General features: G+C 45.4%; 1 protein-coding gene across 2 annotated transcripts in view; it reads right to left on the bottom strand.

Annotated features, from left to right (window-relative positions):
- SIL1 (SIL1 nucleotide exchange factor) overlaps positions 1-15,362 on the bottom strand; it is a 60,616-nt gene that overhangs the window by 44,611 nt on the left and 643 nt on the right. The window contains exons 2-5 of one of the 2 annotated variants that reach the window (XM_080999217.1): positions 9,533-9,602; positions 6,044-6,157; positions 5,619-5,754; positions 2,693-2,813 (exon numbers count right to left, since the gene is read on the bottom strand). In XM_080999217.1, the coding sequence (XP_080855343.1) occupies positions 2,693-2,813; positions 5,619-5,754; positions 6,044-6,151 (365 nt within the window). In that variant the 5' untranslated portion in view covers positions 6,152-6,157; positions 9,533-9,602. The remainder of the gene's footprint in view (positions 1-2,692; positions 2,814-5,618; positions 5,755-6,043; positions 6,158-9,532; positions 9,603-15,362) is intronic. The other variant, XM_080999218.1, reaches the window with a different exon arrangement.

The raw sequence follows: 15,362 nt of genomic DNA, 5'->3' as shown, positions 1-15,362 counted from the left end.
TGAGTTTTCAAGAAGAAAGGGCTGAGCGCTGATGAATTGCTAATTCCATCTTCAGATTTCCCCCTGCAGTTCTTGAAATCTCTCTCTTCTGCCAGTTGTTTATATGAAGTTGACAATGTTGTCTCTTCTCTACTGATCAGTCCCACGATATTTGCTAAGCCTGAATGCCCCCACAGCCCCCACCGGCTCATGAGGACTGGCAACCCAAAGAAGGACAGGCGTTCTCAACATCCTTTAGCAAACTCCACAGTACAGTGGTGCCTCGCAAGACGAAATTAATCCGTTCCGCGAGTCTCTTCGTCTTGCGGTTTTTTCGTCTTGCGAAGCACGGCTATTAGCGGCTTAGCGGCTATTAGCGGCTATTAACGGCTTAGCGGCTTTAAGAAAAAGGAAACAAACTCGCAAGAACTCGCAAGACGTTTCGTCTTGCGAAGTAAGCCCATAGGGAAATTCGTCTTGCGGAACGACTCAAAAAACGGAAAACTCTTTCGTCTAGCGAGTTTTTCGTCTTGCGAGGCATTCGTCTTGCGGGGCACCACTGTATTGACTTGCTTTCCTAGTTTATGTCCTAATGCCTCTGTTTGTACAGTTTCTTAACAAATTGTACAGTCATACCTCGGGTTACGGGACGCGGGTGGCGCTGTGGTTTAAACCACAGAGCCTAGGACTTGCTGATCAGAAGGTCGGCAGTTTGAATCCCCGTGACGGGGTGAGCTCCCGTTGCTCGGTCCCTGCTCCTGCCAACCTAGCAGTTCGAAAGCACGTCAAAGTGCAAGTAGATAAATAGGTACCATTCCGGCGGGAAGGTAAACGGGTTTTCCGTGCGCTGCTCTGGTTCGCCAGAAGCGGCTTAGTCATGCTGGCCACATGACCCAGAAGCTGTACGCCGGCTCCCTCAGCCAGTAAAGCGAGATGAGCGCCGCAACCCCAGAGTCGGCCACGACTGGACCTAATGGTCAGGGGTCCCTTTACCTTTACTACCTCAGGTTACAGACGCTTCAGGTTGCGTTTTTTCGGGTTGCGAACCGCCGAAACCCGGAAGTACCACAACAGGTTGCTTCCAGCTTTCGGCGGTCGTGCATGCGCAGAAGCACTAAATCGTGCATTGTGCATGCACAGACGTGCCGAATCGCAACCCGCGCGTGCACTGACGTGACGCTGCGGGTTGCGACCATGCAACCCACACGGATCCCGTTCGCAACCCAAGCGTCCACTATCTCCTATCTATGGGTCTGGCTTGCGAGGAGATGATTCAATTTCCTGCAATTCAAAAACTGCTTTTGATACAACATCAGCTCCTGGTGAACCTTCCTCTCCTATCACATGGGGTGGCATCCGAGTGCTGTTCCTCCACCGATGGAAGGTATCCACCAATAGAATGGAGAGGGGGACCATTTTCGGTGGTTCCCCCTCCACTCTCATCAAAAGTTGCTTCCGAGGGCGGAGGGATACTCTGCGGGGAACTGGAGGGGACAGCACAGGGGGAGAGGAAGAGTTGCCCAAAACTGGCGTCTTATCCATGTTGATATATTGCCATAATAAACTTGAAATGAGCCTTGAAGCCCATCCTCTTGCTTAGCAGATGTAGTTGAGCCATGAGACACCCCATGTGGCTGCCAGAACATGTGAAAGTCTGTGAGCCTGTCTCTCTGGCCGGTTAGCTGAAGGGAGCAGAGATCTGTACAGTGGTAACTTGGTTTACGAACTTAATCCGTTCTGGAAGTCCGTTCTTAAACCAAAGAATTATTAATCAACTTGATCCCCTTCCCCTCTATCCTATTTCTCCTTCTGTGATGGAACTCCTATTTGGGGACTTCCTGGGCTTTTTTTTCTGGCCCACGTAGGACCAGTCTGGATAGTTGGCCTTGGTGAAGATTTGATGTTTTCATCCCCAAAAAGTTTTTTATTTGAGTTTCTACTGAAATGAGGTTGCATTTTAATGTTGTATTTTAATCTTGTTTTTAAGTTGTATTTTAATCAATTGTTTTATACCTGGTGTTAGCCGCCCTGAGCCCGGTCTTGGCTGGGGAGGGCGGGGTATAAATAAAATGTATGATGATGATGATGATGATGATGATGATTAAACCAAGGCGTGCTTTCCCATAGCAGCGGGGGACTCAATTTACAAATGGAACACACTCAATGGGAAGCGAAACATGTTCTGCTTCCAAGGCAAAGTTCACAAACCAAAACACCTACTTCCGGGTTTGCAGCGTTCTTAATCCAAGTTGTTCAAACCAAGGTACCACAGTACATAGTTTTCTCATTTTATACGTAGACCAGTAGCACTGTGCGACTTGTAATGGGAATAATAAATACTTTAGAGAAGAACTGGATGGGTGAGGTGGTTACTCCTGTCACGGGATTTCACCAAGAGAAGGCTAGACTGCTGCTGCTGTTGTGAAGACGCAGGAAGACTTAACTCTGCTGAAATGGGGGAGAAAGGAACCCAAAGAGTTGGGGCTCACACAGCAACAATCCATTCCACTGACAGAATGGAAGAATGGAGCAGCTCTAGGAGGCATCAGGAAACTGCGAAAAACGAGGCTGGAGGCCCCACAAACCACAATGTCTCACTGGTTGCCCACCTGACTCTATGGAAATCCCAAATCGTCCTCAACGGACGGCAGGGAAAACGGAAGTTCATCTGCTTTCTGCTTGGAAAAATAAGAGTTGTCTGAAGCTACCTTACCCTTTACTTTTCTGAGGGTCTTTCACGTCACTTTTCTTATTTTCATTATCTGGAAGCTTGGCTAATTTTTCTCCTGTCTGAAGATTTAATTGCACATGTAAGCCGGCAGGAACAGCTTGACCTGCAAATAATAATAATATAGATATATAAATTAGCACACATTTCTTCTCCTCAGTGTTTCATTTCAAGACCAACATTTTCTATCAACATTATACAGCAAAAGGCAGTGAATTAGAAATCATGAAACATGACTGAAGTCAAAGTCAGTGAAACATGGGGTCACATCTACTTAATTCAGGAGGGTTCTGAAAGCTTCTCTGTGTGAGGGAAACATGCAGAAGGTTACTGATGTTTGGGTTATTCCTTCAGAGAAGCTGAGTACAGCTGGTTTAAACTGCTTCTGTTATCTCTTTCTGTCCAGGTCAGGCTGACTGTAATAGTGAGGCCAGAAGGAGCCCGGGTTTCACTTTCTTTCTATCTCTTTTCGTTCTGGTTTGATGTTCCGTACATAGTGTTAAGATCTAAACTTATTATAAGTTTGTAAGGTAAAGGGACCCCTGACCATTAGGTCCAGTCATGGCCGACTCTGGGGTTGCGGCGCTCATCTCGCTTTACAGGCCTAGGGAGCTTCCAGGTCATGTGGCCAGCATCACTAAGCCGCTTCTGGCGAACCAGAGCAGCGCACGGAAACGCCGTTTACCTTCCCGCCAGAGTGGTACCTATTTATCTACTTGCACTTTGACGTGCTTTCGAACTGCTAGGTGGGCAGGAGCAGGGACCGAGCAACAGGAGCTCACTCTGTCGCGGGGATTCAAACTGCCGACCTTCTGATCAGCAAGTCCTAGGCTCTGTGGTTTAACCCACAGCGCCACCCGCGTCCCATTATAAGTTTGTACATTTAAGTTAAGTCTGCTGCAACTGGATTTCTTATGGACATTGCCAAATCCTGAATGTATTGGATTTGTGACCATTATGCTCATTTGTCTTCAGCAGTAAAGCTCTGTGGATGAAATGCCTCTGGTCTATTTTTTTTTTTTTTTTTGGAAACTCTGCAACGTGTTTAAGTAGTTACTCTGCTGACTATACATTGGAATCTACTCTGGATCAATATTGAGTAGAATTTCAATGACAACCTCTCCTTTGAGCCTTTTTTTTTTTTTTTTTTTGAGGGGTGGGAGGACTTCTTAAATGGTCAATCCAGTTTCACTGCTAAGCAACTAGACCAGGCGTCCTAAGACTAAGGCCCGCAGGCTGGATAAGGCCTGAGGGACTCATTTATCCGGCCCATGGTGACCCCCGCCACCTTCTGCCACCGCCCGCTCTTACTGGTGCAGCACAGCTGCCCACTTCTGGGTCTGAGGAGCACCGGAAATAGCTTATGCGCATGCGCGTTATTTCCGGTGCACATCCGGGTCGTAGGAGGCCCATGCACAAGCGCACAAACTATTTCCGGTGCTCCTCCCACCTGGAAGTGCGCCGGAAATAGTGTGTGTGCACGAGTATGGACGCACGCTCCCCTGCCCTCTGGTCTGCCACGCGATCGGCGCTGGAGACACCGGCCCGAGGCGCGGTAAGTTTGCTGACCCCTGAACTAGACCCAGCCAGGTCTGATAAGTACAGTGGTACCTCGGGTTACAGATGCTTCAGGTTACAGACTCCACTAACCCAGAAATAGTGCTTCAGGTTAAGAACTTTGCTTCAGGATGAGAACAGAAATCGTGCTCCGGCGGTGCGGTGGCAGCAGAAGGCCCCATTAGCTAAAGTGGTGCTTCAGGTTAAGAACAGTTTCAGGTTAAGTATGGACCTCCGGAACGAATTAAGTACTTAACCCGAGGTACCACTGTATCTGCTTTGTTATGTAAGCTTGGGACTGTGTGCTGCCATAGGAACTAATTAGCTGGAGAACCTTCTGGAAAGTGAGGCCAGGGAGGCATGTGTTTGCATGTGGGTCTGAAAAGAGGAACAAAGGCCTGACTTGCTCTCTGTGCAGAATCCAAAGTGATGGTTTTGGTGGTCCCGTTAGAAACCTAATGGGGGAGAGTTAATGCTGCGAGCCTTCCATCTTATGTCTGGCCTATGTATGCATGTAAATAAACTTTATTTCACAGAAGGCAATGTCTGCCTCCAGTGACATGTAAGGTAAAAGTAAAGGTAAAGGACCCCTGGACGGTTAAGTCCAGTCAAAGCACTCATCTCGCTTCAGGCCAAGGGAGCCGGCGTTTGTCCACAGACAGCTTTCCGGGTCATGTGGCCAGCAGGACTGAACTGCTTTTGGTGCAACGGGACACTGTGAAGGAAACCAGAGCGCATGGAAATGCTGTTTACCTTCCCGCCGCAGCGGTACCTATTTATCTGCTTGCACTGGCGTGCTTTCGAACTGCTAGGTTAGCAGGAGCTGGGACAGAGCATCGGGAGATCACCCCGTCGCAGGGATTCGAACCACCAACCTTCCAATCGGCAAGCCCAAGAGGCTCAGTGGTTTATACCACAAAGCCACCCACATCCCTCCAGTGACCTGTACTCCAAATTAATCTAACCCAAGAAATGCACCGATTCCCTGAAGGCTCTCCCTGCTCAGAGACAGGAGAGCAAACAACAACAATACTTTAGTTAACAGTGCCCTTCTGAACATTCCCTAATTATTTCATATTTAGTTTAACCATTTCCCTCTGTCACTGGGCTGTTTAAGTAGATATATGTGAGTAAATTTATATGCAATTATGCTGTTGATTTTGGGGAGGAAAGATATTCCCTATGAATAACGAGAATCCAAAATAGGCTATTCCTGACAGAATTGGGATTAAACTGAAAAATTATTGGCATTTTTTGGTACAGGGTGTAGTAGAATGCAGCTGCTACCCGTTTCATTGCAGTTTCTCTTGAGTAGCAAAAATTACATAAAAAATCTTTGCCAACTTTAAATTACCTGGCCGGACAGTTTGCCATTGATTCGTCGGGTAGAATACTTCCAAGTCCTCGGAATCAAAATCGTTTTCCTCCACCACTCCCTCTTGACTGTCCTCTTCCTTCGAATCACCAACTTTTTCTGTGAGAGCAAATTCCTTCGGAAATAAATAAATGAATAAATAATTATTTATACCCCGCCCATCTTAGGACTGTATACAGCCAGCTAGAATGAATGCCTTTTAAGCACTCAGTTAAATAGCTGATTAAATATTTGCATTGAAAACACAGGATTTTCTCCTGTGCTAGACAGACAGACAGACAGAGACAGAGAGTTAAAACCCCCCAAAAATACAAACGGGTAAACCCACCTTGCCGGCACAAATGAATTCTGATTAGTTAACTTTCCCTGTACTTTCTCAAGATTCAGTTACTAAAGATACTCACTGCAACTCTGTCGTTTAAGCACGAAGGGAAACTCGTTACAAATAGCAGCAAAGCCACCAAACTGAGCTTAACCACACTGGATCGTGGACAGCAGATGATGCGAGACATTGCAACCTGAAATTAAGACAGTAGATGAATTAAGATTCCTCACCATTTCGAGTATTGTTAGCCCAGAAATGGAAACAAGAAGAAATTCCGACGAAAGAAGAATGGCAGACGAAATTAATGGACTATGCAGAATTGGACAAAATAACAAGGAGGATTCGAAACCTGCGGGACCAGAGATTTACAGAAGATTGGAAGAAGTATATGAATTATTTGAAGAGCAACTGTAATCAACAAATTACACTAGTAGGACTACAACAAGTTTTGTAAGAAGAAATATACGAAGTGTTACAAAGTAGAAAAAGATAGAGATATTGGTTATGTGTTTGAAATGTAATAGGGAAGATAAGAAATGCATACTGAGAGATTAGATTGGAAAACTTTCAGACAGGACTGATGGAAGTCAAAAATTTGAATAAGATGTAAAAGTATGTTTAATGACTGTTGAAAATGATATGTTAAAAAAACTAATAAAAAATTATATATAAAAAAAGATTCCTCACCATTTCACCTTGTGACCTTCACAGCATTGTACCATTTTACAAGCCAGCAATACTCCGAAGAATGTAAGAATGCCGCTAAGCATTCTTGACACATAACTGAATCACACAGAAATTAAAGCTACAAATGTGCATTTAACGAAATGGTTTAGTTTACAATATAGGTGTACATTCTATAACGCATAGGGCACAACCTATGTCGACCCATGAATAGTTGAAGGCATTTTGTTTCTTCTTGTATGTCTGGGCAGATACATAATAATACGTGGGAGAGTTTAAGAGGCTTTTTCCCCGGAATGCGTTTTCTCTCTGGATGATAAAAGCATACATGGTCTCCCCACCCACACACTGACTTTGATGGTATAATGATTGTGCTCTATCACTAGCTGCTATTCACTGCTCTCCCATGCTTTCAGCGTGCATGGAGACAGCAGCAGAGAAGCTACAAATTACAGCCCACCAGAATGATTTCAGCTATTATCACTGGTAGGGCAGGTCTGCGGGACCAGACCGCGGAAGCAAACAACAGCGTGTCAAAACCCAAACAGGTCAATCTGCCTAGAAAGGAAACTTGCACTGGAATTTGCCAGGAGGCATGGTTTCAATCATATTTGTGACTCTTAACAAGACAGGTTTCAGGTGCCCCTTCTTTTAAAGGGGCTGTCACCTGGTTTTAACCTTTAAAGCCCTACACAACCTAGGACCCTCGTGTACCTACGGGACCGCCTCTCCTGGTATGTCCCACGGAGGACCTTACGGTCTTCAAACAAAAACATCTTGGAGGTCCCGGGCCACAGGGAGTTTAGGCTGGCCTCAACCAGAGCCAGGGCTTTTTCGGCTGTGGCCCCGATCTGGTGGAGCGCTCTGTCACAAGAGACTAGGGCCCTGCGGGACTTGACATCTTTCCGCAGGGCCTGCAAGACAGAGCTATTCCACCAGGCCTTTGGCACAGCCTGACCCCCTCCTTTGGCAATCCTCAGAGAACTCTAGCCCAATGGTTGCCATTAATTTGATTTTGAACTGATTTTATAATGAAATGATTTTAGAATGTTGTATTATTTTACTGTTGTTAGCCGCTCTGAGCCCGGCTTCGGCTGGGGAGGGTGGGATATAAATAAAATGTTGTTGTTGTTGTTGTTGTTGTTATAGCACGATTCCTTTAATTCTCCATACCTGTGCACGCTTGGCATTTGCAAAGTGGCTACCTTAAGCCCCAATCTTCACCTGAGCACAGGTGATGCCTGGCACTCACCTGTGTGGCACTCAGGTACGTCTCTCTCTCTCCTACCCTCCGTTCCCTGTAAAACTGGAGTAATGACCAATATCTTTGGACTGTTAAAAGAGCAAGCTCAGTATCCCCCCAACAAAATTAGAACCCTTCCCACCACTTCCTTCTCTGTCCTCCATCTTTTGGTTTTGCTTTTTCCCAGATCTCTTTCCACCTCTTCCTCCTTCCAAGTCTGCTTCCTTCCCCCCAAACCTTTTCTTTTTCCTCTCTCCTTTTTTTCCTTTCTCCATTATATTTTATCCGCACAAACGGAATGCCTTTCAGGAACCCAAAAGTCGTACAGTGGTACCTCAGGTTAAGTACTTAATTCGTTCCGGAGGCCCGTTCTTAACCTGAAACTGTTCTTAACCCGAGGCACCACTTTAGCTAATGGGGCCTCCCACTGCCACCGCACAATTTCTGTTCTCATCCTGAAGCAAAGTTCTTAACCCGAGGTACTATTTCTGAGTTAGCGGAGTCTGTAACCTGAAGCGTCTGTAACCCGAGGTACCACTGTACCTGGAATTGTAAGCATTGTACACTTCTAGTATTTGCAGATCCAGGAACTATGTGCCCTGCTCTCCCGTGGTTAGAATATTTGAGGGCTAAGTTGTAATACCACTGACGCCCTACTCCTGTGCCTCTGCTACCGTAGCTGGAAGATGACAGAGGCATCACCAGCAGTCCAGTAGAAGGGAGAAGATAACAGAGCTTCTTTATGGCCTCGCTTGCACAACTGTCTTATAAGGTAGGCTGGTTGTGACCAAAGTGATCTAGTGATGTTGCCCACACCCCCTATTAACCCCCATGACCCCCAAGTGGGGTGAATTCTGGGAGGCCACGCTATTCCTTTGAACCAATGCACCATGCTCTTCTCAGGCAAATCCGTCTTGATTGATCAGTAACAACAGGACTAGCTTCCAGCTACCTTCCTCACCTAGGCGTTCTACACAGGCTGCTCTTTCCCCTATGAAATCCCCCACTTGTGCCTATGCGGGCAAGCACATGGGATATTACCAGAATCCTAGTTTGGCATAAGCACACATCAGATCCCAAGAGCCAAATTATGTGAAGTTTTATTAAGAATGTTAAAATGCAAGAGATGAGGGCAGTAGATGAAGCAGAAACCACTTTTTTCTTTAAAAGTAAAGTGGTATCGGGAAGGGACGCGGGTGGCGCTGTGGTCTAAAGCACTGAGCCTTGAGCTTGCCGATTGGAAGGTCGGAGGTTCAAATCTCCGCGACGGGGTGAGCTCCCGTTGCTCGGTCCCAGCTCCTGCCAAACTAGCAGTTCGAAAGCACGTCAAAGTGCAAGTAGATAAATAGGTACCGCTCTGGCGGGAAGGTAAACGGCGTTTCCGTGCGCTGCTCTGGTTCGCCAGAAGCGGCTTAGTCATGCTGGCCACATGACCCGGAAGCTGTACGCCGGCTCCCTCGGCCAATAAAGCGAGATGAGCGCCGCAACCCCAGAGTCAGCCACGACTGGACCTAATGGTCAGGGGTCCCTTTACCTTTACCTTTTTAAAGTAGTATAGAAATGAAATAAATAATAACAACAATCATCATCACCTTTGAATAAAACATATATAGATATATAGATATATAGATATATATATACCTCTCTCCTCTGTGAATCTATATTCAGGGGTTCCTCATTAGAGCAGCACTGTAGAAAGGTTTCGTTGAGGCTAGGAAAATGTTTGAAAACCACCATTTCAGGAGACACAGAAAACTCATATTTCCACATTGAATCATAATCCCCTCCACCAATACTGCACTAGATAAGATTAATGCCCAAACCCACAAATGAACTAGACCAGCGGTCTGCAACCTTTAAGACAAAAAGAGCCACTTGGACCCATTTCCGGAGAAAAAAAAACTGGGAGCCGCAAAACTCGTCATTATAAAAACAACTTTTTTGTCACTTTTTTATTATTTCTTTGTTTGACCCCTCAGAATTACTCCTCCTCATAGAAATAAACGTTAAATTAACAAGTTACCTTTTTGTGTGTGTGTTCTTCACTCCCCTTCAAAACAGTGACCAGCGTACATGCCCCTTATAATGTAGCGGGCGGGCGGGCGGGAAGGTGACGTCGGGACGGTGCGTTACTAACGCACGCACCGTCCCCATGCGACGTCACAGCCAGTACAGCGCCCGCCACAGTGGGGAGTGTCGGGGCGCACAATGCGCCTCCTCCCCTCGCTAGTATCGCCCCGGAGCCGCGGCAAAGGTGTAAAAGAGCCACATGCGGCTCTGGAGCCGCGGGTTGCAGACCCCTGGACTAGACCAAACATAACAGTACCTACAAGAACTTTGTCCCATTTCTACAGCAGCTGCAACTTCAACACACTTTCCCCCAAATTATATCGTAAGCCCAAAAGTCATCTTGATGTACAATAAGTTCCATTTTTGATTTACCGTGCCTCTGTGGAGACTGCAGCCTAAAACAATGTAAGTTGTTTGAGGTAGCATTTTAAACGTAAATCAGTAAACTTACTAACAAAAACTATTGGCTTTTCAAGTGTATAGAAAACGCAAGTTAAATATGACTTCACAGAGTCCTCCTTAATTCATGCTGCTGTTAATGTTTTAAAAGAGATTATTTACTAAATGATTCCAAAGTTTCTGGAAAGCGTCCCAGTTTTCAACTAACTACAAGACACAGAGCCTCCTGTACGCAAAGGGGTGAGGAAAGAGAAATCGGTCCCCAAAGCATTTTTTTTATGCTCCCTTAGAAAAACCAAAACACTTCTGGGAATGCTAAGTAGCTTACTAACAACCGAGGGAGAAATATAAAGGGCTATGAACAAGGGAATGAGAGCCAAACGAATGGAAAAAACACACTGGAAGGGATATTAACCAAATGATTTTTAAGTAAGTGCCACGGCAGTAAGGAAAGTGGGTGGCATAATAGCATCAAGCTGGCATGACACTATAATTGTGGCATCGTAAACCTATTCTGTTCAAAACGAAGTGGGTGTTTTGCCTATGCAAATACTGCCCAAGTTGGGTTTTCAGAGCTGTGTCAAAAGGCACCTCAGCCTGCTCCTGGTGCAGATATTCCCAATTAAATGTCAGAAGACCCACATGCCCACACTGCCACTCCTTCCCACCCCAGCACTGCCCCTTCCAGATCTGGGGCAATGGTGGCACAGGAAGAAGCTCCAGTTTGGACTTCTCCTTCACGGCCTGGGGTTTGTGGTGTTACCTTTGTGGCATGGTGGGCAAAGTTTTCTTGCAGCAGACTTAAGAGGGGACTTAAGAGCAGTATTAGAAATTCAGATATATAAGTGAGGTGCCAAATGGCTCCTTAATCCAAGGTTACGGTGGCCAAAATAGAAGGTCTAGTTGCCATTTTGGCGCAAGACAACTCTAAAGTCTTATTTTTCAAATGATGGACTGACTGTGATGGATTATCAGTTAAACAGATTATCAGTCCTTTCTTCCAGGGGCCAGCCAAATACAGTGGTACCTCGGGTTACATATGCTTCAGGTTACATACGCTTCAGGTTAGACTCCGCTAACCTAGAAATAGTGCTTCAGGTTAAGAACTTTGCTTCAGGATAAGAACAGAAATCGGGCTCCGGCAGCGCGGCGGCAGCAGGAGGCCCCATTAGCTAAAGTGGTGCTTCAGGTTAAGAACAGTTTCAGGTTAAGAACGGACCTCCGGAACGAATTAAGTACTTAACCCGAGGTACCACTGTATATACAGTGGACGCTCGGGTTGCGAACGTGATCCGTGCGGGAGGCACGTTCGCAACCCACAGCGTCACATATGCGCGCACGCAGGTTGTGAGTCAGCGCTTCTGTGCATGCGCAAAGCGCAATTTAGTGCTTCTGTGCAAGCACCGAAACCCGGAAGTAACCTGTTCCGGTACTTCTGGGTTCGGTGTGGTGCGCAACCTGAAAACGCACAAACCCGAAGCATCTGTAACCCGAGGTTTGACTGTACTGGCCTACTCTTCCCTCTTCTTCTTAATGGTGACACGGACCATTCATAACGTACGGACATTCTTCACAACTGTGAGCACAACTGTAAAGCAAAGACAAGCGACAACAATTAACTATAACATCGTCGGCTGCTTTTGCTCAGGCTGCACAGAAATGGCATTTTGGTTCCTGAAATTCATTCTGATTGTGAGGATAAAATATAACTGATAGAATTCTACAGGATGGAGTATTAGTGTTTGAAAACACTCCAGATCAAAGGATCCCCAGGTATGCACCTTCAGATGGTGGAGAACGTCAGGCACCATCCTGACACCCAAGCATCTTCACTTGGTCGCAAGTGGCCAGTAAGGTAAAGGTAAAGGGACCCCTGACCATTAGGTCCAGTCGTGGCCGACTCTGGGGTTGCGGCGCTCATCTCGCTTTATTGGCCAAGGGAGCCAGCGTACAGCTTCCGGGTCATGTGGCCAGCATGACTAAGCCGCTTCTGGCGAACCAGACCAGTACACAGAAATGCTGTTTACCTTCCCGCCGGAGCCGTACCTATTTACCTACTTGAACTTTGACGTGATTTCAAACTGCTAGGTTGGCAGGAGCAGGGACCGAGCAACGGGAGCTCACCCCATCGCGGGGATTCGAACCGCTGACCTTCCGATCGGCAAGCCCTAGGCTCTGTGGTTTAACCCACAGCGCCACCCGCGTCCCACAAGTGGCCAGTAGCCAGGTACAAAACGTGGCTGGCTAATTGAAACACTGCTCAAAGAGGGCTTGAATCACTCCACCCCTCAAGATGACCTGAGAAGGAGATGCGTAAGGGCAGATAATTTTTTTCAGTCCACATTCCTTTCCGGGTAATCTTCTGAAGGCCACAGGCTTGTGGGTAACAAGCCAAACACACAAGTTTGACTTTGTAGAGTAGGTTAGATTCTAGGGACAGAGTCACACACTGCTCTGTATCCATCCAAACAAATATTATCAGAATTCAAGGACACATTCCAGACAGGCCAAACAGGGTGCAAGGAAGCGCCGGTGATCTGGAGAATTTTGAGGACCCAATGGAGAGAGGAGGACTACCTTCACAAGGAGGTTCCCCGCCCCCAGGACTAGGAGCACCCACACAAGAGCACCCACTAATTTCTAGATCAGCCTTCCCCCAACCTGGTGTCCTCTAGATGTCGTTGGACTTCAACTCCTGTCATCCTTGACCCCCAGCCATTCGGGCTGGAGTTGATGGAAGTTCTAGTCAAGAACATCTGGAGAGCTGGGGATAACTTTTACTAAAAAAAGGAGGCATTTCTATTAAGTGTTTTAGATAAAGAGATCCCCCCAAAATCTAAGAGAGGTATTCTTGTCTGCAACCGCAGCTCGTATAATTGTGGCCAAGGGATGGAAAGATCATGAGGCTCTAAAAATAACAAATTGGCAAACCAAATTACAGGTATTGGTGGAGATGGCTCAACTGACTCGTAAACTCAGAGGAAACTCAAAGCAAAAATTTGCGGAAAAATGGGATGGTTATAGAAGATATGTTCAAAAATACAATAATAGTTTTGACTCCGTGCTAGCATTCGAGTGATAAAGGAACTAAAAGGAGGTGGACAACAATTAAGGATTTATTATGTTTTCAGAATGTATTGGAAAATTTATATAGAAAGGTTTATTGTTTTGTGTACACCCGATTGTAAGATAAAATATATGCAAAGGGACCTGACAGGAAGTCAAAGTTGAAGAAAGGATTTTGGAAGATAAAAGGGGGGAAATAATTACTTTCATTATTATCATTTTGTGTGTGGGTGTGTGGGTGTCTGCACATATATGTGTTTTTGTATGGAATGTTTGGGAGGAAATAAGACGTTAAATAACAAATAACAAACTAAATATTGATGTATGTAATTTCTATTTCTTAATTATATTGAGTGCTAATATGGCTGTATTGTTTTTTGTAACATAAAATCATTCAATAAAAATTATTTTTTTTAAAAATAAAACATCTGGAGAGCTACCCAAGCAAAACTTTTCCACTTTCCTCCATTAACGGCCTCCAACTTGAGGCAACTAATATAAGCTCATTTATTCTGCTAGGCCTTGTGAATCCTGTACAGTGCTCTTTTGCAAACAAAATCTAAATGTTGATATTTATGCTGCTACCATTTTGACATTCTGCGTTTTGCATCTATGATGCCATATTAAACAATCTATAGCCTATTAAACTGTGTATGTAGGGTTATTCTTTTCACTTCTTACTATGTTATGTATTTTTGTGCTTTTATACTATAAACCACCCCTTGATCCTCGGATGAAGGGCGGTATAGGAATTTAATTAATAATAATAATTGTGTGGTTTCTTGAAATTCTGTTGCAAGTTACTCTATATATCTGTATCATTAAAAAGCAATGTGTTTCAAAAATTAGTGACATGCCAGAACTGTACCACATGTTCACAAGAATGCTAATGGACCAGGCAGGGGCAGAATAAGAAAATTCAATTACTGAGGCAAGTTTTAATGACTATAGTAATATATACACACACAAACATCAAGCACCAAGCTGCCTGTTAATTCTAGATGCAGGAATCATGAAATTAAGGGCCGAAAATACACTGTGAGTCTGCAAGTTAAGAAAAATACAAGCCACCACAAGCAAGGTACATAAAAATTAGCGAAAGCAAGCCTCTCGTTAAGAACAGTTTCAGGTTAAGAATGGACCTCCGGAACGAATTAAGTTCATAACTAGAGGTACCACTGTACTTAAAGTTCATGTCACTATTTCACACCAAAAAGGTTGTTTTATTGGTAATTAACCTAAGCGTGGATGTTATTTTTTTATTGATCTGCAAGTTGCTCGCTGAATTTTTCTGGCTAAAGTGTGTAGTATAAATGCTACTAAAAAATAAATAAATTCCAGACTAATTGAATAGTATCTTCTCAGTCCACGTGCCATTTTGTGCTTTTAAAACTACTAGACTGCCATTCGACCAAACACCCAACCAGTCATGTCACGGGACTGCTGCAATCACCACGCAGAAAATAAAGAGAATGGACTCCATTTAAAAAGGACAAGCAAGCTAGGCAAAATCCTTACTTATCCACCACCTACTCCCCGCCCCCCGCTTCCTTCCCAATAGAGATGCTACACAGGGGTAAAAGGCACAAGGATGCTTCTACACCAGCCACCCAATCCTCTCCTTATTACCATCAAATCCCCACGAGAATCTGCAGAGTTGAAAGGAAGGAAGGGACCCAAGGGTCATCTAGTCCAACCCCCCTGCAATACAGGAAACCGTTCACCAGTAGACCTGAAGGAACATCTTCACCCCCATCGTTCAACCCGGACACTGAGGTCCAGCTCCGAGGGCCTTCTGGCGGTTCCCTCCCTGTGAGAAGTGAGGTTACAGGGAACCAGGCAGAGGGCCTTCTTGGTAGTGGCACCCGCCCTGTGGAACGCCCTCCCATCAGATGTCGAGGAAATAAACAACTCTCTGATTTTTAGAAGGCAACCC

This window comes from Podarcis pityusensis (assembly GCF_964106645.2).
Source record: "Podarcis pityusensis genome assembly, chromosome: 3".
NCBI lineage: Eukaryota > Metazoa > Chordata > Lepidosauria > Squamata > Lacertidae > Podarcis > Podarcis pityusensis.
Note: the sequence above shows the minus strand (reverse complement) of the source record. Positions and strands in the feature narration are given on the sequence as shown.